General features: G+C 36.8%; 2 protein-coding genes across 2 annotated transcripts; one reads left to right on the forward strand and one right to left on the reverse strand.

The window, feature by feature from the left end:
* Positions 1-61: 61 nt before the first annotated feature.
* On the reverse strand, positions 62-17,910 carry LOC148303232 (protein argonaute-2-like). Its single transcript, XM_088270313.1, has 19 exons — positions 17,817-17,910; positions 14,928-16,081; positions 12,839-13,009; positions 12,090-12,181; positions 10,945-11,041; positions 10,684-10,807; positions 10,421-10,557; positions 10,014-10,162; positions 9,683-9,782; positions 8,730-8,834; positions 7,175-7,305; positions 6,031-6,142; positions 4,463-4,624; positions 4,068-4,379; positions 3,580-3,708; positions 3,390-3,496; positions 1,754-1,859; positions 1,070-1,275; positions 62-582 (listed from the first exon to the last, which is right to left on the reverse strand). Exons 1-19 carry the CDS (start codon positions 17,827-17,829, stop codon positions 489-491), a joined length of 3,501 nt encoding a protein of 1,166 aa, XP_088126439.1. The 5' UTR covers positions 17,830-17,910; the 3' UTR covers positions 62-488.
* A 5,497-nt stretch (positions 17,911-23,407) lies between these two features.
* On the forward strand, positions 23,408-26,976 carry LOC148303233 (polyphosphatidylinositol phosphatase SYNJ1-like). Its single transcript, XM_088270335.1, has one exon. The coding sequence runs from the start codon at positions 23,610-23,612 to the stop codon at positions 26,787-26,789; it is 3,180 nt and encodes a 1,059-aa protein (XP_088126461.1). The 5' UTR covers positions 23,408-23,609; the 3' UTR covers positions 26,790-26,976.
* The last annotated feature ends 896 nt before the right edge of the window (positions 26,977-27,872 follow it).

Raw genomic sequence — 27,872 nt, forward strand, 5'->3', positions numbered from 1 at the left:
TTCCGGTACTGATTATATAAGTTGAAACACTACCCATGATGATGTCCAATAAAAATACAAATTTGTTTAAATAGATTTATTCATGCAATAAAGATAAAAGACCCAAAAATATATACATATTGTAAATATTAAAAATAAAAAGTACATTGTTTCTATAGTATAATAGTTTACATTCTTTCTTCTTCTCGACTTCCTTGAGTGATAATTAAAATCTACTTTTACATCATGAATAAAATGATATACTTAATACACTTAATATATTAGAAGACTTTTATTTTTGTGATGCAGTTTATAAAAGCAATTTAAATGCAGCTTCACAATTTCTGTAAGATGCAAAATATGTATCTTATGCATTATATCCCAATCTGAAGGACAAGGAGGGTATGAACATAAAAAGATAATTGTGCATGATGAATAATGAATTATAAACAATACTAAATATATTATTTTTATGAATAAAACAAAATTAAGATTATTTAAGCACATATTTAAACAAAATACATCGGGTTATCCGTGCGAATCTTCTCCACTACTTCCAGTAGTTTCTGTTGCGACTGGAGGTTGTCCATATTGAGAGTTTTACTGTAATTAAGATATACAAATAAGTGCATTTCATGACATCAAACATATATTCATAAAAAAATAAATAAAAGTAATATATATTGTATATAGAAATTTGCTTGGAGTAGAACCTTTGAGATAAATTTTCCCCGTTTGCTGCTATTTACTCCTACCTAACTAACATCATGCTGATTGTGGAGGACTAGATAGAGAGGATGGAATGCCAAATGATTCTTTGTAAGCATTTTTGCTTTATCCAATTCCAAGTGTCTCCTCACACAAGTAGGTCGATTGTTTCAACTCCTGACCTGTTTACTTTCAAGCATTTGGCTTGCGTGATTATGCCCTATCTTCATCATAGTTCTACATTAAACCATACTCGCATTAGAGAACTGTTTTGCCACTTTTTCCTTTCATACATTCACCCCACGTGGCCAATTGAAACTCATGCTGGCGTTGTCCCGCAGGCGGTGGATTGGGTTCATGCGAGAGTTGGCGGTTAACTCACCCTTCCGTGTAGACCTTGGCGCGGGCGGCGGCGAGGTGCGCATAGTAGGTGGGCGCAGGGTAGGATACGGAGCGGTTGCAGCGCGTGTACATGTGGCACAGATGGAAGGCCAGCTCCTCCACCTCATCTTCGGGCATGTTGGCGTCGTCCCACAGGCAATGGTAGCGGGTGGGACGTGCGGTCCCCTTGATGGACGCGTGAGACAGCTGCAGTACAATTCTCAATATTATATTTGATACATATATGTGCAAGTTATTTTAAGTATTCGATTCTACTGTGGTAAAGTGACATGTTCATGTTTTTAAAATTTTCTTCAAACATCTATTTGAATGATATTGAAAGCTCCAGTAAAATTGTTAATAACAAACTGTGTATATAAAATAGGTGGCGAATAATCAATGAGAGCAAATTATACCTGCCAAATAATATTTTTTAGCACCACTTAATATTGTAAACACTTAACTAGCAAGAATATTGATATTTGTTTGAGAGACTTGTACATAAACTTTTTGGCCGGTTAGAAGTCTCTAGTAAAGCCAGCAGATGACAGGTCCCGTAAATGTCCACCGACTTCCATTTTACCTTCATCTATAATAATTATTGATAACAATCCCTCAGTGGATAAATCCAGTGTTTGTGTTCTTACATAAATTTGGACATTATTATTATCATTTTCAAACTTACCAAATAGAAATCTAACTCCGTCGGATGAGTAATATCTGTATCGATACATGTCCCTACAGGTACATTATAATTTTTATCAGCATCTTTGGAATTTACGGGGAAGAATCTGTAAAATTAAATTTTAGCGCAAATTAAGTTACCATTAAATATTTTTGTTTCCGTGAGAAATATTTAATACATGTTTAATTAACACAATTAAATTAATTGCTCGCAATAATGGTTATTCTCTATTCAGCCAATACATGTAATGAAAATGTAAAGACTAAGTGGAAAATAATTATTTACATCAATAAAACCTCACATAAAATAACCAAAGATTCCCTAATATTATAAAACGACTATTTTATTCTAAAAATAATATGAATAAAAACATTTAATCACAAAATAATTGGTACGACTTCCAGATTCAAAACAATAACCAGGGAACATAAAAAAACAACAGAAATGAAAAAAATAAATAATAATAAATCCATCATTAACCGGATTCACGCGGCTCGCATAACCGTATGTGTTTTCACAAAACATTCCCTGTACGCGGCTGACATAACCGTTTGTGTTTTTACTTTGCTCCAAGTTTCGAACCTCAGTTCAACTTGGAGGGATTTTTTCATGGTGTGGAACTTTGGATAAAATAATACGTCAATCCTTGGCCTTATGACATCTGTTGAAATATCTGACCAATAATTTGTACATCACAAGGATAAATAAAACAACAGATCCCTGATTTTTCTTGCCTGTAATTAGTTCGCGCCATAATCATACCCTATATCTGTCTCACTATCGACGCTACGCATCGCCAGTGGGTAAGAGTGACACACGATGCGTGCTTTGATTTATTTATGTTACAATCTTATTTGTTTATATTACGATATATTTCAAGAATAATGTGACAGAGTGTATTATAGAGTACCAAAAAGGCACAATGAATCCCATTGAACGTTTTTGTTTAAGAAAATAAATCGTTTCTTAACTAAATACATGATAAAAGTAATCATTTAAAAAACGACGAAATACCGCCGCGCACGGGCGTCTCTTAGGAACAAAGTGAACGCGGTTAAAAGGTTAACAGTATGACAATAATTAAAACCTCCCCCCTATTGAAGAAAAATGTCTTACCCCTTCTTCATCCTTCAATGTCCCAAGGACACAACTCTCAAATTTAGACTTAGCTTTACATACGTTGTTTGAAAAAGATACGGAATGCATCGAAAAACGTGTTACAATAGATTTAAGAATGGTATGTATTTACCAAGTGAAATTTAAAAAAAAAGTTGGATGACCTTCTTACACGGTTAGGTACACGGATGTAAAGCCTGAAAGCGGAATAACCGACCTGTATAGATGGACCCGTCCACCTCCGTAGTGTAATGGTCAGCACGCTCCGCTACCGTTCTGGAGGTCCCGGGTTCAATTCCCAGGGGGGTCAAATAAATATAAGTGATTTTTTCACTGTAATGTTTATTCAATATTACCCTGGACTGGTACCTGGAGCGGACGGCTGATCACCTTTCCTTCATGTGTTAACGATCAAGATAACACTGCGTTTATACGACACAGTGCCCTATGCACCATTGGGGTGCGGATAGGGGGTTTATATTATATTATTATATAGATGGATAAATAGAGAACGCATTACCTAGTGTGATGTCGCTTTTGGACAACAAAATAGGTTATTTTGGGTTTAAATCCAGGTTCCAAGTCGGAGCAAGCAGCTCTAAGGGCCATCAGCTCTTCATTTAAGACCTATAAACACATAAAAATATATTTCGATATTCATTCCCAAAAATGCTTAAGTGAAAAATAAATAGAAGTGAAGCGGTATTTACTGTTTCAAACTGGCCTTCGGAAACACCATCTCGGAAAAAAACAATATGAAATGGCTTGTACTTTGTACATTTGTAAAAGAACGAAAGCTGCTCTTTCACCATAGTTCGCAAATCTGTAATAATTTCCACCTGTAATATAAAACCAAAATTTATGCATAAAAGTCATTGTAAATACAGTAAAATCCAAAAAAATGGAAAAAAGAGTGAATAGTAAAATTTATAACCAATATATTATCATCATCATATCAAAATTTAATTATCATAAAAACAACATGGTTTAGCACATTTAGCGGTTATTATATTTGGTTCATGGAAGAAGCTCAAGTGAAGAGTTGAAAAAATAGCATATGTTGACTGTACACGTGCACATACTATTTCTTCAATGACTTTCTTTTAGCCGAGTCTCTGTTGCAGCATTTTCACAAACTCGTTAAAATTCCAATAATCAAAGTAAATTTCCCAAGTGAGTTGATGCGAGTATTTATCACCTTGGGTGGCTGCATCCGCAGGCTGATGTTGTACTTGAAAGCCTTGGGGTCGTGCGAGGCGACCACGGCGGCCAGGCTGGGCTCGCCCATCTGGCCGGGAGTAGGGTGCGTGACATCGGCCCCCATGATCATGCACGGCTGCAAGAGACACCGCGGCCCGCCCTTGTACAGCAGCGAGTGGTTGGTCCCGTCCAGCTTGCTGTTTATCTTCAGCAGCAGCTGCGAGGCCGTGTTGTCGTTCATGCGCATCACCGTCTTCTGCTTCAGGCACTGCGTCACCACTCCGTACTCCAGCTCCGCTATCTGCTTCACCTGTAATCTCACAATCACACATCACGAAGATATTTCTCACAAAGTAATCACTATTTATACTAAGCCCAATTCCAAATACACACCATTGCATAATCGTTGCTGTATTCGGACACAATTGCCATGACCATTTGCACCTTCGTTTTGGCCGCATTACTCATTATACTCTTAAGTTCTCTCGATGCGACATTATCCTTTATAGTAGGAGGTGCTATAGTCATTCCAACTCTAGATCCCATTTTCACGAGCTGAAAATTCATTAATGACAATTTAGCAGAAAGATACACACTAACCTAAAAACATTTATTAATCTCAGTAAAACATATATAAAAATGTTCACAAAACAGAAAATTTTATTATATCCCTTTGGCTACTTGCAAAACATGTAGTTTGCCGTCCAGGCGGACCTCAGTTTAAGGAGTAGACGGCCTACTCGGAATCTGCCGAAAGTCCCCTACCAACTGATCTACTAATGTTTTCACAAACTTTAAGTGACTCAATGCTAGCAAGGACCTTGAGCAACTAGCGGGACAGAATTGTACCTGCGTTAGTACGTATCCCGCCTTTTAATTATTTAAACAACATGACGGTACATAGTGGCGACGTATAGTCGCCAACCGATTTACTGGGGAAATTACCATGTCGACATATTGTCGCCATTCGAGTGCAAAGGGTTAATAGTTGTTATTTTATTGTCAAATATAATTTTAGCCGCCTAATTAGCACAAATGCCCCTCAGTGCGATCGGCGAGTCTTTGTTATTATTTTGTTTGTTTTCGTTTGATAGTATTCGTTCACAGTATTTTGCGCACGGGGTAAAAAGGGCAATAAGAGAGCAACGTTTAGTTGTTAGTTTATGTATTAGTCTTTTGTATACGGTTGCACACATTTAGTTGACTACACTATATTTTGTCGAGCAGAAGATGCTTGAACAATGGTAAACGGTGTTTAGAAATTATAACACATTTTTCCTTGCAATTATTTGTGGTTAAATCTCGGTCTTTCTGGGATAATATGCGCAAAAGTCCTGGTAGCCAAAGGGATATAAAGGATGTATTGATTTGGCGTTCAATTTGTAGAACTCCATTTTAATTTATGTATTAATTTTAAATCAAACACAGATTTTTTAAGTCTACTAAGTTGTATTTTATTAACAAAAACACAAAAAAAATAATATTGTGACAATTGATTCGCCTTGTTAGGGCATGTGCAGCAATAATTATTGCTGCACATGTTACAACTGTCACATAGAATTGTATAGCTACATAAGAACCGTAGTCCATTTGATCTTCACATTCGTTTGATAATGCCCTAACAAGGCGAATCAATTGTCACAATATTAAATTTTTTGTGTTTTTGTCAATAAAATACAACTTAGTAGACTCAAAAAATCTGTGTTTGATTTAAAATTAATACATAAATGGATATAAAGAAATTACGTACATATGTTTATATTCTGATGCACTGCATGCAATCATATTTTTTAAAATTTTTTATTATTTTTCCCAGACCAAATGGAACATGCGTGAAAAGTTTACCATTACACATCTGGAATTTGTTCAATAATAAAGCGCAGCTGCTTGTTGTTTGGCAAACATTTATCGGGTATTGGTGTTGATGTGAATGGTGAAGCGTGGTGAAATATCATACGTACTGTACTTGCTAAGTTGTCTATATCCCTATGACTTGATCTACCCAAATCAATGATCATCCAATTGTTGAGCATCACAGCGGAGCGAAACTTGCGCGCCTGCCACTGCCCATTCCTTCAAAATACAACAAATCAAGTAACAAAATACAATGATTAAACACAATTTCTTTTTTTAAGAGAACCATTAGAGTTGGACCATAAACAAATACAGTAATAATTCAAATAATAATGATTACTATTAAGCCTTAATTAAAAAAATATATATATAATTGGTCCTTGGAACTTAAAATTTCTGCAATTTGAAGTTTAAAAATACTTGAAATAGCAAAAAATATACATTTTGCATTTCTTATGTCGTCAAGAAAAAATATCAATTTATTTATAGCAGTAGCCTACATTTTGAAAATAATCATATTTAAAAAATTTTAGTACCTCCCATTTCAAAATGAACGGAACGACCTTTTTTTAGCAAATTATAAGCTCCTGGCTCCTCAAAAGAATTTTATACTTAATAATAACTATGTGTGGATTTGATTAAAATGTATCCCGCAGCATTTATATGATTTAAAATTTTTCAATGATGGCTTCATCAATAGACATGGAGAATGGGTTAATTGCCTTAGCCATTATTCAATGGAGTGTCACTTAATGGGGATTTAAACAAGAACGATGATTAAGGTACTCCACTGAACCAAGCCAACAATGTCCTTGTGCAAATAGGCATTCTGAGATATGAAATGAAGGCTCTATCGTCTCGAGACACAACAGACCAACCGATAAAAGTGAAGAAGGTAGAACTGAGTCACCTACAAAATGAGTGGGATAATGTTTTAAATGTGCCGAACACTTGAAGTGACAACATTTATAAATTTCAAACCATTCTACTATACAAATATCTAGAATACACAGCCAATCAAGTGCCTTCTTGACACACGGTAGTTACCTTATAATACAAGTTCACAAAAAGTGATTTATGCCTCCATTTCCTATGATCCTAATTCCTAGAAGCGTATCTATCCGATTCCAGTATTGCATTATGCCATTGCATTTCGGGCACATACCTGATACAGGACCAGAGGATTTCGGAGCACTACAATTTTACTATTATCTGAATTTTTGTATTGTATTGGATGGGAAAAATATTTACCAGGGTTCCACTCTTTCCTGGCTGGCATATTCCAATATCGGTGGCTTGATAACCCTCCCGGTCACTTTTTCAAATTCCTCCGATACTTTGAGACCGAATTCTTTTAGAGTCGGATCGATGTTGTACTGCATCTGTTTTGGAAACAAAATAACAATGTGACAAAAAAATATATTAGCATTGGAAATAACAGTAACATTGCATATTTCATCTGAGCTTTTCCCAACATCTCGCTACTGTAATTTACGCCTCCTACTGAAAATTAAAGTTCTCGGGTAAAAACAGTTTATTGAGTAATGGAATCAGTATTATAGGAGACAAATCTCAGAAAGGAATCTTGGTAAAATAGAAACTATTCAGCAAGTTCTAAGTTTAATAAAAATATTGGTTATTGGGAGAAGTACATTAACCACCCTACTCTCGGGTTATTTTCCGAGTTAATTCTGTAGAAAAAAAAACATATTTTTTTTCTACAGAATTTATGAAAACAATGTTTGTTTTATTATACCTGTTTTTTTTTTGTTGTTGCCATAATAGGTGCTTTTAGGACAGAACTGATGTACTTTTTCGTTAGCATGTCCCTCTCTCTGTCTCGCGTTAAATATTTTTGGCACAGGGTTAGCGCAATGGTACAGAAAAAAGACACGTATCACGTACTCTCGCATGTGTAGGGCGGTTAATATGAAAATTCAGCGGTATTGTTTAACATTGTCCTTTCTTCCTTATAATGTAATAATCAAAACAGTAAAAAATAAATACATATAACAGATGCTAATCTAAATACATTATTTCATTAATTGATTCGGCAGTCACTTTGTGGTAAAATCTATCCATTTTTAATTAATGTTTTACTTAGTAAATACCACTATTTCTTAAAATCTACTGTGACACGTGTTTCGATGCATTCCGCATCATACGGTGTTTGAAAATGATGCGGAATGCATCGAAACACGTGTCACAGTAGATTTTAAGAAATAGTGGTATTTACTAAGTAAAACATTAATTAAAAAAAAATGAATACATTATTTTGTAAGATTTTTTTTTAATTATGTTTATTTTTACAATAAATATCTACTACATAAACAAAATTTAATATTTTCTATGGTAACCACACAATCAGAAATTGGATGTCGAATATTAAAATGCTTAAATAACAACAGGTATTAATCTATTATTTTTACAAAGATGAAAAAATAATTTTTATATTGTACATTAGTGTTTAGCTATTCAACTGGCTTTGGCCGTAATTTGTATTATCCTATTATTTTACAAAAATTAATCAACTGTAAGTTTATTTTGAATTCCGGACAATACAAAGGTCTGCAAATTTCTCTGTGAGACCTTTGGCTCAAAAAAGGAAAGAGCATTGATTTGATTTGTTTTTTCCTTTGTCAGGTCTTAGTCAGGTCAGGTCCTCTGAAGTTGTCAGGTCTAATCGCAAAAGTACGTTCTAGCATAAATGTATGTGCATACCTACATTTGTTATCTACATCTGGAATCTCATCGGACCGATATAAATACACATACAAACATTCAAGAATACGGTATTGTAACATACACTTTTTATGGCATCCATAATTTTTCTCTTCCTTTCATCGGCGGGAGCTGCAGATGCTCTGATCATGTTTGAAGTTTGATTACCATCCAATTTACGGACAATTATCTGCAAAATAAATTAAATAAGCAATAACTAGGTGTTTATATACAATTTTTAAAGCATTGTTTCTTAAACACAGATCGTGACCCAGTACCAGACTATGAAATAAAAAACAGTACAGTGCCTGTAAAAACCTCATGAAGTTCTTAATTTCTCAGGTTTTGGTACAATTGAAAGACTCTCTATAATATGAGACACTGATGTTAAATCGGAATTATTGAGGGGCACTTTCTATTCCAGATACATTACTTGCTTCATCTATTGGCTTGATGTTGTGTTTTCAAGGGAATATTTGTGATATCGCTCACTCCTTTCAAGAACGTCATAAATCAAAATACTTGATTTTTCAGGAGAACGTTTTTAAAGATTAAAAATATAATACAATGTTTTAAAAATAAATATCAAGCCACTTACTGAACTTTTTACTGTGCAACAGATCTTTTTAGGTAAAACCTGAAGTTTTTTTTTCCATTTGAAAAATATTTAGTATATTTAAAAAAATAGTTAAAAAATACCTTTTCTTCAAAATGCAAAAACAACACTTTCTGCCATATAGCGGGTAAATATCATGTTAAAAATATGCCTCTTTTGCTGGGATATAGTACATTTTCTGAGCATTCCGAAAACATGCATAACTGAAAATTGTCAATTTTTGATTTATGACGTTCTTGAAAGGAGTGAGCGATATGTCACTTACGTGTAATGTGAAAATATGTTTAACATAGACTATTACATTGCCTGAATAAAGCAAATTGATCAGCATATATCAGGACGGAGTAAGGTAAATGGAAAGATTGCTTTATATCGTTATATGCGTGATGAGAAAGAGGGTAATATTGAATTTGAAGTCTCACCTGTCCTGGTAATACTGTGCAGAGCTCTACGGGGAAACAGATCTTCCGGGAATTGCTGCGGCTCCCTACCCACAAACAGGGGAGATTCGGGTACTTTATTCTGTGTGATATACAAACAATATATTACAAATGTTCGGTGGCACTAATATAAAATAGTGGAGTAATAGAAAATGGAGTAAACAAAAAACTGTGGCTGTATTAATAGTTGGCTGAGAAAATTTTTAATGAATACAGTAAGTTTTTTTGTTAAAAAATCAATATTCCATCAAAGTACAAGCGTTCTGGCCAATTGAAATAAAGGGTTGCATCGAGTGAGTAATTAATGGATTACCGATAATTGCGCTCTACTTGGAAGTACTTGGTAACTGTAAACCTTCGGCCATCATCAAGTTCAAAGGTAATGTCTCCAGGGGGTGGCATTACATCATTTACTCTATACGAGCGCCGCGATGCTGCATTTCCAGGAATTGAATATTCCACCTGATTTGGACAGTACACTCTTTATTACACTTCAATTCATATTCTAATCCCCATAGGGCATAGGGCGTGTTGATGAAATGAAGGGAAAACAATTTGAACAACACATATTGACCTGGTAAAACAGTTCAATATTCCGTCCTCAATCTTAAATACAATATGTATAACATTTATTTTTATTCACACATATCCTCAATTTTACAATATTCTATATCATTCCCGTGAATAAAGGGTTTAACTGTTGTGTATAAAAACCTGTACCTTTAATGTTTTGAGGAATTTTTTTAATTCTGATATAGTGTTTGAATCTAGGGGTCTTCCATCATTAATATTATTCCTGGTCAGATCACGGATGAGCTCCACCACATTCTGTCTTTTTGGGAAACCTTTGTGGGCAACTAAAAAAACAAAATACATGAGATATTTGGATACTGCAATATAGTTATTTTTTCTTTTTCCGAGGTCACTGTAACTAAGCTAAAACTGTATTAAATAAGCAAATATATGTTGGTCGGTATACTAACTGTCTACGTTGATATAAGGTTTCCATCCAAGGATAGCACTTTGGAAGATTCCGTACCACATCTCTTGACCTCCACCGAGTTGTACGATTGTACCGCTTGGTTGGCGGAAGAATGAGCGACCAACCTGTACAAGATAACACTTTGTTATGGCTCACATCGTAAATAATGAAATACGACCTATTGCATATTTTACGTGACTATTTTTGTAATAGTTTTAGGATAGTAAAGTATGTTATTCTTAAAAAAATAATTGTTTTAAACCTTCACAAAACGCAGCAGTGGAGCGTATCTCAGGACAACATCTAGGCACGAAATGGCCGCCTGGGGAGCATCCTGTGAACTTCCGTGTACCATGTATCTACGACATAAAAACAATTAATGTATGAAGAAACCTAATATCTACAGTATCACAATGGAGGTTGAGCCAAAGAAATTCCACAAGTACCCTCTATACTTTCCAACCTATCAATAGTCTAAGCAGTGTATCGTAATATTAATAGGAAATTTTCATCTACATAAAATGCTGCGATAAAGAATGCATAATCTAAGCTCAGAAATGCCAATTGGCACGCGGTATCCAGGAAAAAAACACCGTCATATTAAAATTAGTCATGAAAATCTCGGAGATTATAAAAAAAAATATTTTAATGATAATAGGGTGCAAATAACATATAATCAACACATAAATAAATATTGTGGAAAGCTTAAAAAAAAATATCATAGCGGTCTCAAAAGTCGAATTCAGTCTAAAGCTACAATAAAAATGACACAAAATTGTAGATATTTTAAATTACCAAATCAATGCGGAGAATAAAAAAATATATAATAAAAAACATACAACTAACTACACATTTTTATAAAACGATATGGATTATGAGGATTATTGATTTATTTTTCATTTAAAATTTATTTTTCTTCTGATCCTTATCTACACCCAATGGCGCATTGCATCATATAGAAGCAGTGTTATCGTAATTGCTAAATACATGAAGGAAAGGTGATCATCCCTGAGCTTCAGGTACTAGTTCAGAATAATATTAAATAAATACAAGAGTGAAATATCACATATATTTATTTTGACCCCCCTGGGAATCGAACCCGGGACCTCCAACACTAAAGCCAAACACGCTGAACACTACACTATGGAGGAGGTAATTTTACTTTGTAAATACCACTATTTCTTAAAATAATTTTTAAGAAATAGGGATAATTACCAAGTAAAATTAAAATTTACAATGGATAGATAGAACCATAAACTGACTCCCGAATCAATTGATTAAATTATGTTTGTTTATAATTTATATTTGTAGCACTAACTTTGTGATTTTCCATTTTATAATTAAAATGTAAATAGTGATTTTAAAACAAAGTTACATTTTAATTATATATATTATATGTTTATTTACTTTGATAAAGAAGAGAAATCAATGTTTGCCGCCCACTTCACAGTAACTTCAAACTGCAATGGTTTAGCGGCTCCATCCTCAAACATTTCGATCTGAAAAATTCCATATGTCGGTGGTTATTTACAATGGTTCAAAGATTTTTATAAATTACAGCAGGACCTCTAAAATCCGAACATTGTTTTTTTTTATTTATTTTTTTTTTTTTTTATAACCAAAGATGTATTGAGAAATTTTAAATGTATTAATTCAACTTCAAAATCAAATGTTTTAGTTCTTAGAGATTTATTCAATGACAAATAAAAAGCTTTGTCTCGTAATGTACAGGAATATCCACTCGGTCAGCCCATTTTAGGCAAGTATTTAAGGCAGACACCGTGCTACTGCTTCAGTGTCAAATATTTCTTCACTTTCACCGTCACACTGTTGTGGTACTTGCCTTATTATTTCATTGTCACTTCCATTTTTAAGGAGCGCGGGAGGGATGAGTAGGCGTTCGGATTACAGATGTGTTTGGATTAACAGGGATTCGGATTATAATGGTCCTGCTGTATTACAATTCGACAAACTATCTATAATTTCTTTCTTAACTTTTGACTGAATTAAATTACTATACTCTTTGACAATTAGAATTTGCACCATTTAGTTCTACCTGTAAAGGGGGTCGGAAGACAAAGTTTGTCTGGTTTTAACTCCAAAAATATTTCTAGTATGGTGTAAGTATGCACTTTTTTTATAAAGATGGCACTCACCGTTCTTGTTACAAAACCCGATGGTATTGGAAGAGGTCCACAACTATATAAATTCTTCTGGCCGTCAAAAGCAGGGAATCTTCCAGGGAAAACCAAGGTGATAAATTTGCTCATTACATGCACAAGCATTCCCTTGGGCTTATCTGGTACGATGGACACATCATAGTGCATCTGAAAAATAAAACAGATACACCACATTACTTTTTATTTATAAATATATATATATACAGTAAACCCTCTACATATAATGTTCACTCATTCAGGGTTTTCTCCTATAATGTTTACGGCAGTTTTTCCTATAAAGGTGGTCCCCGTATAACGCAGTAGGCGCATGTGCCTTGACCTTGAGAGTCATGTTCAGCGGAACTTACATTGGAGACTCGTCGGTACATCGCTGCTGTATCCCAGGGATATTCACACAATACGGTAAGTAAATATTTTCTTCTTGGAATAAATTATGATCAAGTAGATCGATACACATTTATTTTAATTAAAACTGAACTTGTAAAAGTGTGTTCTACAATTTATTAACATTGTATGCCATTGTTTGATAAATATTTTGTCCCTATCACTTTTGGGCGAGCTATTATTATTAATAGTATTAACTAGCACCAACAAGGTACCAAGTGGTCATAAACAATGATATAAAATAATGCATATTTAAATAAACAAAGAAAACTAAAAAACGGCCAACTGATTACAATCCTAATGCTGACTATGCCAGTTTTGGGGTGTGGTCAACCTTAGGGTGAAGACTGACCGGAGCATTTCGTCGTAACATAACGTCGTAACATCGCGCGCGGCGAGCATGTTATGTTATGTCGTTCCGGCATTGCTGACTGACCGCGATCAGTGCTCGTTTGTGGTCTTGCGCTCAGTGTTGCCATATGTCACACCAAAAAATCTGAATTACAGTCTAGAAATCTGTATTAAATTTGTATAGAATTAATAACTCAAAATCGGTATGAATCTTTGCAACTTTGCATTCGTAGTTAAAATGTCGGACGACGAAGACGTGATTCTTGGTTCTGTGATTTTAATAAATTACAGCTTACTCAGATGAAGAAAATAAAAAGATTCCCCGCAATTTGGGGAATTTCCCACAGATTGGCAACCTTGGTAATGACCTAAAATTGCATCCGACTTCAGATGGAGCATTCGGAACGAGCAGCGAGCAGCTCGGCTCGGTGTACTTACTGCCTGAATGCTCGCATCGTAACATGTTACGTTACGACGAAATGCTCCGGTCAGTCTTCACCCTTACTTACAAGTACGTAACGTAAATACATACGTTTTACTTTACTATAACATTACAATACACTAACATCGCAACTGGTCAAACGTTCGCGCGGTAGAAGTCATACGCATTATCTCTCGATGTAGATAATACTTATTAACAACAAATAAAAGGTATTTTCCCTTGAAGCAAGATATAATAATAATGATAAATAAGTAAAGCAGACGTCAACTCAAATATTGACCAATGAAACAGAAATATGTAAAGCCCTATATTATAAAATTGATGAATGCCGGCAAAAGTTATTTTTGACAATAAAGAAAATTGTAATACAGCTGATAATCAGAATAATGAAAAAACTGTGCAACCGTTATTGAAAAACGTCTCAATCGCACGTGATGTTAGATGATACTATGCTTGGTTACACAATTTAAGATGGTAGGTTTTTTTTTGCTTTCGACAACTTTCGTTTGATTTTTAATATGAATTTCATTTTAAAATAATATGCATATTTTTGAGAAATAAAACATATTGCCAGAATAGTTTTTATAACATTTATTCATCAATGCTAAACCACTTTGTAAAATAAACTAGTAAACTGTTACGTTGAACTTCCCCGCCCGAAAATTTTGGAAAAATTGAATCGTCACGCGAGTGAAGTCATTTGCGCAGGTTAAAATGTAAAAATACAATTTAAAAATATTAACTCCCGACAATGTGGTACCTATATCAACATTATAGAGGGGTTTGCTGTGTATGTTTGCTATATATATATATATATATATATATATGTATGTATGTAGGTAGGAGTGCATGATTATTTGTCGATTCCATTTAGTAAAAAATACTTACACCATTTTGTTTAGCGCCTATAATAAGGGGCAAATAGTTGGTTTCTACAATGATTTTTCTGCCCTCTTTCTTTCCAGCATTTTGGGGCTTTCGTTTAGGCACTCTCAATTCTTGAGAACATTCTCTGCCTACAGAACGGTGGTCTCCCGATGCCGGTGTCACGGGAAGAATCTGAGAACTCGATGACGCACCTTGCACGGCAGGAATCGCTTGTGCCGAAGGCTGGGCTTTTCTCCCTTTACCTCTTGTCTGGGATACGAATGGCTCCTCTGGAGTCGGTTCAACTTTTAAAGTGAGCTGCTTCATTGACTCGGCAGCGGTATCAACTGATGGGTCAATTACTTTTTTACCCCATACAGTCTTAGTAGGTTGCGCTGTTGGAGTAGGTGCAGACTGCATAGCTGGTGGAACTTGAGCTGGTGCACTTTGGCCTGGTAGAGGTTGGACTGGTGCAGTTTGGGGTGGTCGAGATTGGACTGGTGCAGTTTGGGGTGGCCGAAATTGGACTGGTGCAGCTTGGGGCGGTCGAGATTGGATTGGTGCAGTTTGGAGCGGTCGAGATTGGATTGGTGCAGTTTGGGGCGGTCGAGATTGGATTGGTGCAGTTTGGGGCGGTTGAAACTGAAGTGATGCAGTTTGGGTCGGTAGAGGTTGGAGTGGTGCAGTTTGGGGCGGTGGACTCCATACTGGCTTAGGTTGGGTTGGTGGAGTTTGAACCGGCGGGGGTTTCTGAATTTGAGCATCCTGAGCACTCGAACCAACTTGTGCAAGGTTTGATTTCTTGAACTTGTTTTTTTTTTTTCGAATAACCTGTGATGAACCTTGCGATTCTAGAGCTGATTGCTGCGGTTGAGGGGACAGCACTTGCTGGGGGGCTGAATATTGTTGGGGGACTGGGGCTTGTTGAGGAGCTGGCACAGCTTCTACCATAGGTGGGGCTCGTTGAGGTGGGGCTTGTTGAGGAGATGGGGCTTGTTGAGGAGGTGGGGCTTGTTGAGGAGGTGGGGCTTGTTGAGGAGGTGGGGCTTGTTGAGGAGGTGGGGCTTGTTGAGGTGAGGCTTGTTGAGGAGGCGGGTCCTGTTGAGCGGGCACAGCTTCAGGGACAGATGGGGCTTCTTGGGAGGCTTGAGCTCGATCTCTGGCATGTTTTTTAGCTAGAAAAAAAAGTTAAATATGTGATTGTGACAAAAATAGTGACTTGGTGGTTGCATTAGGCAGCAAGGAGGAAATGTGTACATATATATATATATATATATATATTGTTTACAGTCAAACTCGGTTATTATGAGCAAGGTTAAAGCAAGATTTCAAATATAACGATGAAACATTCGTTGAAATTTTAATTTCTGGTTTTCTCCATACATTTATTCACGGTTATAACGAGCAACTTCTTGGCTATAATAATAATAAAACCCTTATCCGCACCCCAATGGTGCATAGGGCACTGCGTCATATAAACGCAGTGTTATCTTGACCGTTTACACATGAAGGAAAGGTGATCAGCCCTCCGCTTCAAGTACCAGTCCAGGGTAATATTGAATAAATATTACAGTGAAAAAATCACTCATATTTATTCTTACCCCTCCTGGGAATCGAACCCGGGTCCTCCAGAACGGACTCGGCTATAGCGAGCAAAAAGATATCATCTTTTTTAAAATGTTGTAAATATTTTAAAACATTTTCGACCTTAAGCAATAAAATGCAAGACATGTATATTAGCAAGGACGCTGAATCCTATCGCCAGAAGCCAGGATGGACTGGAGTGTAGTATTAATTACATGATGTTGACTATTTATATGTTTATTGAGAAACAAACAATTCAGCAGTCAATACTCATGTGTTCCAAATCAGTTATGTCGTGAAGTTACATCGCGTCTCTTGTGAATTATTAATGCTTGATTCAGGGTAGACTACCCTTATATAGCTGCTGATAAGCAAAGCGGTTATGTTCATGTATTATGATATTAGAAATATCAAATGGCAAGCCCCTTGATAGGATTTTAAGGGCTGGTAAAGTTGTGAAGGGCAGATGGCAGGGCCATTACAGTATGTTACATCCTAAGTTCTGTTACAGATTTGTCTTTACAAAATGTTTTATCAACAGTGAAATCAAGGTTCCTAACTATGCATATACGTCCGTGAAGTTTTGGTTCTACTGTTTTATTTCACCTTTTTTCCAGATAGTATTAGATTTTGACCATTTTATTTAATGTTTCCAAAGATGGTATCGGTTTAGGTTTGAACCCCTTGAAGCCTTAAGTTCTCCAGAGCTGGGATTCTATATAGGAGTTGATGTTTTAACTATGAAAAGACTGATGGATAGCAGGTTTAAAGATAAAATTCTTAAGGTAAAATTAAAGTTATCCACACTACTTAATCAAAACATTAACTTCTGTATGTTATCCTCAGGGCACGCTAAGGCTTGAAAGGTGTTGGGGTTGTGCCCCGGACCCACTATGTAAAGTTATCCACACTACTTAATCAAAACATTAACTTCTGTATGTTATCCTCAGGGCACGCTAAGGCTTGAAAGGTGTTGGGGTTGTGCCCCAAACCCACTATGCCACTGGTGTTTTTGCATTATTGGCGATAAGCAGTAAAAACTGTACATACGCAGAATTAGAATGGGAACAATAGAATAACATTACGGTTATGCCTACATACTTTTTCCAATTAGGTATTTTGTTTATTTCACCTTAAAATAAATCAAATGTACAACACATTAAATACGACAATTTTGTGCTGTACCAAAAAAAAACCTCTGCAAATATTTCACAACAATACAAAACATTGAATCATACACAATACTGTTTATATTACAATATGCTTCGAAAAAACATAAAGATATGTAAAAACAAATGTCGTGCATTAAACAGATACTGAACTTACATTTTCGTGGCATATTTGATTATTTGTACTGAGATATTCGAGATTTATTTGGCGATACGGTCACGTCCAATATTTAGCGACTTTGACCACAGACCACAGACTAACTAATTTATATAAAGACCGCCAACTGCCTCGATTTTTTATGGCTGGAAGTGATATTCGCAAGCGGCCGGAAGTGACGTAAACGGCTAGAAGAACTAAGCTCCCAGCTGGGCGTGACTTCGCCGCGGCTGGGCGTGACTTCGCCGCGGCTGAATGTCAAATCCACCCGCCGAAATATTTATCATTCATTTTTCAGGTTAAATGGTATTTATATTGAAATTTGTTGTATTACATATTTTCAAAATTATAATATTAATATTACAAAGAAGACATTTCACTATCTAAATTTATTTATTTCAGTGTAAACAAAAATAGAAAGGTCACGGCTAAAACGCGACATTTATAAAAAGAGTTCAGGCGATTAATAATGGTTACTCAACTCAGCCTTACAACGGTAAATGGTAATGGTAACTTTTTTGAAATAATTATCTCAAACTATGTATAAATATAAGACTTTTCAACAAAAACAAAAACGATAGAATTTTCAAATTACTATATTATATTTAAAATTCTAGAAAATACAATATTTTAAAAGGGCGGAAGGAGTGCCCACCACTTCCTGAAGTTATGTTTCTTAACGGGGGTGCCAGCGCCCCTTTGTGGGCGTTTTGGAAGTCTGGCTAGGCGTTTTTAATTTTTTTGCATTTGGGGGGTGCTGCAGAAATTCAAGGGAGCGTTGTGTAAAGTAAGAAAAACTACACTTTCATACGCAAAATTTAACTTTAACTTTGGCATAATACTCAATATTATCAAGTTCTTCATATACGGATTTCTATTTTTCTATCGATAATTGTCTATAACCATAGTCTGTATATATTTATTTGAAATATTTGAAGAACTTGTCGGTATCTCGTATATTTCGTTCCCGTTTTGGTGTTTTGGTTAGTGTATTAGTGTGTCTCGTCATTTTCTGGTCGTTTTTTGAACAATCTGACGTTTACGAGTCGACCCCCCCTGCCACAGACTAACTATTTTATATAAAGACCGCCAACTACCTCGATTTTTTATGGCTGGAAGTGATATTCGCCAGCGGCCGGAAGTGACGTAAACGGCTAGAAGTACTAAGCTCCCGGCTGGGCGTGACTTCGCCGCGGCTGAATGTCAAATCCACCCGCCGAAATATTTATCATTCATTTTTCAGGTTAAATGGTATTTATATTGAAATTTGTTGTAAAACATATTTTCAAAATTATAATATTAATATTACAAAGAAGATATTTCACTATCTAAATTTATTTATTTCAGTGTAAACAAAAATAGAAAGGTCACGGCTAAAACGCGACATTTATAAAAAGAGTTCAGGCGATTAATAATGGTTACTCAACTCAGCCTTACAATGGTAAATGGTAATGGTAATGGTGGTTTTGAAATTATTATCTCAAACTATGTATAAATATAAGGCTTTTCAACAAAAACAAAAACGATAGAATTTTCAAATTACTATATTTTATTTAAAATTCTAGAAAATACAATATTTTAAAAGGGCGGAAGGAGTGCCCACCACTTTCTGAAGTTATGTTTCTTAACGGGGGTGCCAGCGCCCCTTTGTGGGCGTTTTGGAAGTCTGGCTAGGCGTTTTTAAATTTTTTGCATTTGGGGGGTGCTGCAGAAGTTCAAGGGAGCGTTGTGTTAAGTAAAAAAAACTACACTTTCATACGCAAAATTTAACTTTAACTTTGGCATAATACTCAATATTATGAAGTTCTTCATAGACGGATTTCTATTTTTCTATCGATAATTGTCTATAACCATAGTCTGTCCATATTTATTTGAAATATTTGAACAACTTGTTGGTATCTCGTATTTTTCGTTCCCGTTTTGGTGTTTTTGTTAGTGTATTAGTGTGTCTCGTCATTTTCTGGTCGTTTTTTGAACAATCTGACGTTTACGAGTCGACCCCCCCTGCTTTGACGTAGAATGTCGTGAAACCACAGACAAATATTATATTGGATTATATACATCTGATCACAGACAACAAATATCCTAATGATACAGACGATTGACTCCTCCCAAAACCCATAGGCTGATGTGACTTCGCTCACGGCTAGAAGTGGAAACTCGGCGTCAAAATATGAAAACCGGCGGCTGAAATTAAAATTATTAAGTGAAAATATATTCAAATTCAAATTTGCTGTGTGAGTTACTTAGACGACGATAAAAAACGTTACAAAAAGGTATTATATCGCCAAATTCTATTAATTTTTTCACAAACTTTAAAAAATATCTAGACTATGACTACTCACGCCTCAAACACGAAATTTACAATTTCACGTTTGAGGCGTTCAGATATTCAGTAATGATTTTTAACTCCCCCGCCACGTACATTTAAGCTATTTTACGTTTTCTTCACTCAGCTTATCGGCCTCATATTTTCGTTTATATTCTATATGCCTACCATAATTTTTGAATATTTTTATAGGTCAATGATTTTCCTAGCTTTATGCCTTTTTCGTATATTGTCTATTATAATTCAAAAAATGTAAATATTTCGACATTATCTCTTCTGCAGTTGTTATTTTGAGTTATGCAAAATAATAGCGAATCTACGCGTCGTCGCTAGTAATTGCGCATGCGCAAAATTCAAGCGGGTTTTCTTTCAAAACCATTTATTCCGGTATTCCCATGATGTGTAAGTGAGTCGTTAAGTGGTGGGGGTATGAGAATAAACATGAAGTACACAATACATTATATTGTATGTATACGCCTAACCTAACCTAACCATCACGCCACTTCGCCGCAGGGGTAGGTAGAGAGAATAGAACGCCACACCACTTTGTCTTTGCAAACATTCTTCACCTTTTCCACATTCATGCATCTTCTCATACATACCTACAAGGAATGTAACATATTTTTGTTAAAAGTTATTTTACCTCTAGTTTTTATTTTTATTTTTAAATTACGAATTAATTAAGATGGTAGTAGTAGTAGTATATATATATATATATATATATATATATATATATATATATATATATATATATATATATATATATATATATATATATATATATATATATATATACATATATATATATATATATATATATATACAGTATATACAGTATATATATATATATATATATATATATATATATATATATATATATATATATATATATATATATATATATACATATATATATATATATATATATATATATATATACAGTATATATATATATATATATATATATATATATATATATATATATATATATATATATATATATATATATATATATATATATATAAAAGTTATTTTACCTCTAGTTTTTATTTTTATTTTTAAATTACGAATTAATTAAGATGGTAGTAGAAGTAGTAGTATATATATATATATATATATATATATATATATATATATATATATATATATATATATATATATATATATACATATATATATATATATATATATATATATACAGTATATATATATATATATATATATATATATATATATATATATATATATATATATATATATATATATATATATATATATATATATATATATAAAAGTTATTTTACCTCTAGTTTTTATTTTTATTTTTAAATTACGAATTAATTAAGATGGTAGTAGAAGTAGTAGTATATATATATATATATATATATATATATATATATATATATATATATATATATATATATACATATATTTATACATATATATATATATATATATATATATATATATATATATATATATATATATATATATATATATATATATATATATATATATATATATATATATATATATATATATATGAAATATGTATATATATATACATGTTTCATGTTAAGAAAATTTAGAAAGACAAAAAAATTTAAATTCAGATAAAACTTTAATTAATAACATACTGTTTCAAAATACGTCGCCATTATTATCTATATTTCCTTTTACAAAAAATCCCGTTCCTTAACCCACCCTACCTTATAATTATTACCCTATCAACCTCTATATATACCTTCCCCTAAATATTTTTTGCTCGTTAGTTTTAATTTTCACCTGTAGATGAAAACATCTGTAAGTATTTGAAACCTGCCCTGTATAATAAAAATAAAACTCTTTAAGTGGTTTATTTCTAGTGTTTAATTTTTAAAAAAGTGTTTTATTATTTACACAAATATTTCAATTTCATACTATTTCTGTGACCCTAAGCAGCTCATTATTAAAAATAGGTATCAAATTGTGGTATAGTGGGTTCGAACCGAGAAACTCCGACTTAAGAGTCCGCGACACTAACCACGGGACAACCCTACACTAAATCCCAAATATAAAGATCTGGATCAGCGCTAACAATGCCAAGCGCCCAGTTTATCATCTCTGAGAATACAGAATCAACAGATGTCTTTGCCGTTACCCAGGTTAGTGCCAGTTGCTGTACTGCTGTCATCCTTGTTCTCCCCATCAACATGCAGTGCACTAACCACAGTACCACAAAACGACCCATTTAAAAAAAAAATGAACGTGTCAATCCACAAAGTAATGCCCAATCAATAAATGACGAATGCACAAAGTTAATGCCGAATAAATAATACTTATATAACAGTAAAGTGGGGTAAGGGTCGAGAGTTTCAAGTACTTGGGAGTGTACGCGACTGAAAATGGCAGCCTTCAAAAGGAACTGGGAGTGCGATTAGGACTCGCTGGGTCCGCATTCAACAGTATGAAGGCTGTCTGGAGATCGGATTTATACTCGGTGAAAACCAAATGCCGCCTATACAATGCCTGCATTGCTCCTGTTCTCTTATACGGCTGTGAAACATGGCACCTTACAAGGGCCCAAAGCAGCCGTGTACTAAGCTTTGAGAACAGGTGTTTGCGGAGAATCTTAGGCGTGCGGTGGTTTGACTTTGTGAGGAATGAAGAGATAAGGTGTAGGACGCAGCAAATCTTGGTCACAACTGTCGTCAAAAAAAGGCGATTCAGTTGGCTTGGCCACGTACTCCGCATGCCTCCTGAGAGCCTTAATCAAGCTTGCCTCTTTTACAAGGCATCAGGTTCGCGCCGCCCAGGACGACCATTGCTGACAATTCGTCGGCAGTTCTCGTCAGAACTTCGCGACGCGGATCTGACTTGGGAGGATGCAAGGGAGCTGGCAGCCGACAGAAAAGCCTGGAGACAGTTTGTGGACTCCATATGCTCCACCTAGGGAGCGGATATGGTTATTATTATTATTAAAGTGGGGTATTATTATTATTATTATTATAATCGATATGAGTCGAACAACAATTTTGGGAGTCACGAGCGTCTTCTTCTTCTTCTTATTTTTAATGGCTTTTCACCCATTTAGGGTGTTATAGCCAGTGTCGAGTTATTGTCAAGAGCGTCGGGATAGTAATCCTGGCACTTTTCAGGATACCCTGGATCTGCTTATTGATTCACCGATTTTTTTCCTTACCTACCCAAATTTTCGCCTCTACCTACATATTTTTGGCCTTTCAGTTGGTAAAGCTGATCGTGTGCATCGATCTGTCAAACTGAATGTGTCAAAATCAGTTTTGTACGTAGCGCTGTGAAATTCTTCGCTTTCCGTCATTCTACACTTTATCCCGTAATTGGAAACTCTCAATTTTAAATGAAATTAGTACGGGAATACCAAGGGAGCGAGAATCGATCTCTCAGACTCGCCTCTTGATTGAGTTATCAAGTGTCTGAAGGAATTAAGGGTTTGTACTGTCATTATGGCCATGTCAAAAGGTTTCAAAGTGTTAGAAAAGTCCGCGCCGCCCAATCCTCACAGCATTCTGTTGGAGCATAGAAATAAAGATGAAACACTCATGTTCGAATCGCAGGCGGTCGTCGTGCTCACGGCTCAAGAGGCGGAAAGCATGAAAAAGAACTACACGAAGATCGCTGATGCATATGGATGCCTCGGAGTGTTACAATTGAACGCCGGAGACAACACTCTGTTGTACCTCGTGCTGGTGACCGGTTGCTGTTCCATCGGGAAGGTGGGCGAGCTGGAGATATTCCGCATCACGCAGACTCAGTTCTGTCCGTTGTATTACCAGTCGCAGAATGAAGACAGGGTTTCGGAGGTAAGGAAGCTCTTGAATTCCGGAACATTCTACTTCTCCTGGGCTGGGGGGTCTGGAGGAGCTCAGCCGCTACTAGATTTAACTCTCTGCGCGCAACGCAGAACTATAACGGCCACAACTGACAATAGATTTTTCTGGAATCGAACATTGTTTATTCACCTGATGAGATTCGGAGTGCAATGTGACGGCTGGCTGCTGAAAGCGATGTGCGGCTCGGTGGAGATCCGCACGGTGTACGTGGGACCGCGCCAAGCGCGCGTGGTGCTGGTGTCCCGCCTCAGCTGCGAGCGCGCGGGCACTCGCTTCAATGTGCGCGGCTCCAACGACGAGGGCAACGTCGCCAACTTTGTGGAGACCGAGCAGGCCATATTTCTGGATAACGACGTGACTTCCAACATCCAGACTCGCGGGTCAGTTCCCATCTTCTGGGAGCAGCCGGGAATCCAAGTGGGTTCTCACAAAGTGAAGATGTCGCGGAGTTTCGGAGCGTCGCAGTGTGCATTCGAGAGGCACTTTGACCAAATGAAGGCAAACTACGGCTCCGTAACTATCGTAAACTTGTTGGGATCGAGTCTTATCGGAGGCAGCGAGGGAGAGGCGGTGCTCAGTAACGCTTTCCAGAAACATTTGGCGCAATCTCCTCATAAGGATATAAATCAGCTCATCTTCGATTACCACCAGGAAGCTCGCGCCGGGATTCCTAATGCCCTTTCCAAGTTTAAGACAGTTGCGGATGTGTACATCGGTCAGGTAGGTCTGTTTTTCAGCCAGAATGGAAGTGTCCAGCGGAAACAGAAAGGAACCATAAGAACCAATTGCTTGGACTGTCTGGATAGAACTAATTGCGTACAAACTTTCATCGGACTGGAAGTGCTAAATGAACAACTCGCTCTTCTAGAAATTGACGATAAGAAACAAATAGTTGCTCGTTTTGAAGAAGTATTCAGGCAAATGTGGATAAATAATGGTAACGAAATAAGCAAGATTTATGCGGGGACCGGCGCCATTCAAGGCGGTTCCAAGATAATCGACGGAGCACGGTCGGCTGCGAGGACTATTCAGAATAATTTGCTGGACAACTCCAAACAGGAAGCCATCGATATTCTTCTGCTCGGATCCACCCTGAACACTGAACTTGCCGATAGAACCAGAATTCTGTTACCGACAAATATGCTTCACATATCTACTCCCATCCTTCGAGAAATGTGTCGGAGATACTGCGAATACGTCACCCCCACCAAAATAAGAATAACTATAGGAACATATAATGTGAACGGGGGAAAACATTTTAGAAGCGTCGCATATAAAAATGTTTCTTTGGCTGATTGGCTCCTAGATTCCCCGCAAACATCTCTGGTTGCAACGGCGGACATCAATGATACTCCTACAGATATCTTTGCAGTCGGTTTTGAAGAAATTGTGGACCTCAATGCTGGAAATATCGTCGCTGCCAGTTCGGAAAATGCCAAGATTTGGGCCGAAGAACTGGAGCGGGTTCTATCTCGGGATAGGCCGTACGTTCTGCTGTGCAGCCAACAGCTGGTGGGAGTGTGTCTGTACGTGTTCGTGCGACCCGAGCTGACTCCGTACATCCGGGACGTGGCAGCCGACTGCGTAAAGACAGGCCTCGGGGGGGCCACCGGTAATAAGGGCGGAGCCGCCATCCGCATGGTTCTTCACGGCACTTCGCTCTGTTTCGTGTGCGCTCATTTTGCAGCCGGGCAGTCTCAAGTCACCGAGAGAAATGCGGACTATTCCGAAATCACTAGAAAGATCGCATTTCCCATGGGCCGGACCCTCAATTCTCACGACTACGTATTCTGGTGCGGCGATTTCAACTACAGAGTAGACATGGACAAGGAAGAGATCAAAGATCTAGTCAGGGAGAACAATCTAGGGCCCATTCTAGAAAACGACCAGCTCAATAAGCAGAAGCTCGCCGGTAACGTGTTCAAAAATTGTTTCGAGGGCGAGATAACGTTCCCCCCCACCTACAAATACGACGTATTCAGCGAAGAGTACGACACCAGTGACAAGTGTCGCGCTCCCGCTTGGACCGACCGCATTCTGTGGAAGAGCCGGCGAGCGAGCACAGAGCCGGATGCCGTGTCGGCAGCGGGGGCCGGACGTCTGCTGCACTACGGGCGCGCGGAGCTCAAGCAGAGCGACCACCGCCCCGTGGTGGCCATCCTGGAGGCCGAGGTGAGCGAGCTGGACCTCGCGGCTCGGCGCCGGGTCTTCGCTCAGGTGCTCCGCGACACGGGGCCGCCCGACGCCGCCGTGGTGCTGCAGCCGCAACGTCAACTCGCTCCCGACGAGCCGGGAGTCTTCAATGAGGACTTGATGGAGTCATTGCTCAAGAACCTCAACTCTTTCGGTGAAATTACTCTCGTTCGATTTGCCGATTCTTCGACCGAGAATACGCTTTGGATCACGTTTCGCGAGGGGCAGAGCGCTCTGCAAGCGGCGAGGAGCGGGGAGTTGACTATCGGCTCGGAGGTTTTGTCGGTGTCTCTCAAGACGCCGGACTGGTGGGAGATCACAGAGAAGGAGATTGCGCTGTGCAGCAATAATACGGTTCCCTTGCATCGCGAGTCGGGCCCGCCGTTGCCCGCGCGCGCACCCCCCTCGCCCGCGCGCGCCCCGCCCCCGCGCCCGGCGCCCCCTCCGCCCGCCACTGTGTCCCCTCCCCCCGCTGCCGTTTCTCCGCCCCCGCGACCCGCGCCGCCACCTGCCGCACCGCCCTCTGCGCCGCCCCCTCCTCCTCCCGTGCCCTCCAGACAAGCTCAGCCCCCTCCTCTTCCGGCTCGTCCCCGACCTTAAATATCTCTCATTTGAAATTTATAATTTTGTTTTTGACTTACTTTATAATATGCCTAACATCCCGTTACATTTGTATCCATACCTATGTTGCGTACGAATACAGATTCAAAATCTGAATAAATTTGATAAAAACCTATAGTTCATTGCTATGTTTATTGATAGGGATGTCTTACTACAAAAAAATAAAGCAAATTAAAGTACAGTAGTTCGATTTGCTGGGATTGCTTTAACTTGGAAGCAGTTTAACTAGGATATATAAGGTGATTATTATTATTTTTTATAAATGTCTTTTCATAATGAAATATCAAACGATACTGAACAAAACTACCATGACAGTTCAACACGACTCAAGAGTGATCTGTCAGTTGAATAAAAGTCTATTTAAAAAAGGTCATAATGAATCACCTGTATAAAAATAAATCCAAACACACCAGTTTTTATAAGTCCAAAATGGAGAAATCAGAAGTAAGAAGATTCTGCTGGACGCTTGTATCCATCGCAATGTGAAACAACAAAACGCAAAAGACAATTGTTTTATGTTAAAACAACTGTTCGCTATGTCATGTATTGCATTTATATTAGCTGGTCATGTAATATGGCTAAAGCCTTTGGGATTTGTGAATATGTGGTCTCTGACCTTTCATAACAAGTGATAAATTTTTAGTCAAGTTTTACATGTGTTTTGTTTCACAGTCTATTACATGTTTATGGATATTATAAATATTTTTGCTGAGTCGTTGTTTTTTTCATAACCGTGACTCCTTAGAAACAGCATTTCATATGAATATAGATTCTTCACAGTCACTGATGCTAACAGAATATATGTGAATGTCTTCACCAAAAAGTTACATTTCCAATATTGTACAAAAAAAACCCTTTAAATGCAAATCTGTTATGTTTACGATTTTCTATCGAAATCTTAATTAAAGTTGCGACAAAACGTGACCAATCCTGTGTTAAACCAATATGAAATCATTAAATTGCACCAAAATGCAAAAATTTTACAAGCTAGAATTTCTTATAATTTAAAATCATTTATAATGGAAATGTAACGTTTTGGTGAGGACCTCCACATATACTCTA

This window comes from Brachycentrus maculatus, unplaced genomic scaffold (genome assembly GCF_059751285.1).
Source record: "Brachycentrus maculatus isolate JH-2025_06_01 unplaced genomic scaffold, ASM5975128v1 h1tg000378l, whole genome shotgun sequence".
In the NCBI taxonomy this organism is placed as follows: Eukaryota; Metazoa; Arthropoda; class Insecta; order Trichoptera; family Brachycentridae; genus Brachycentrus; species Brachycentrus maculatus.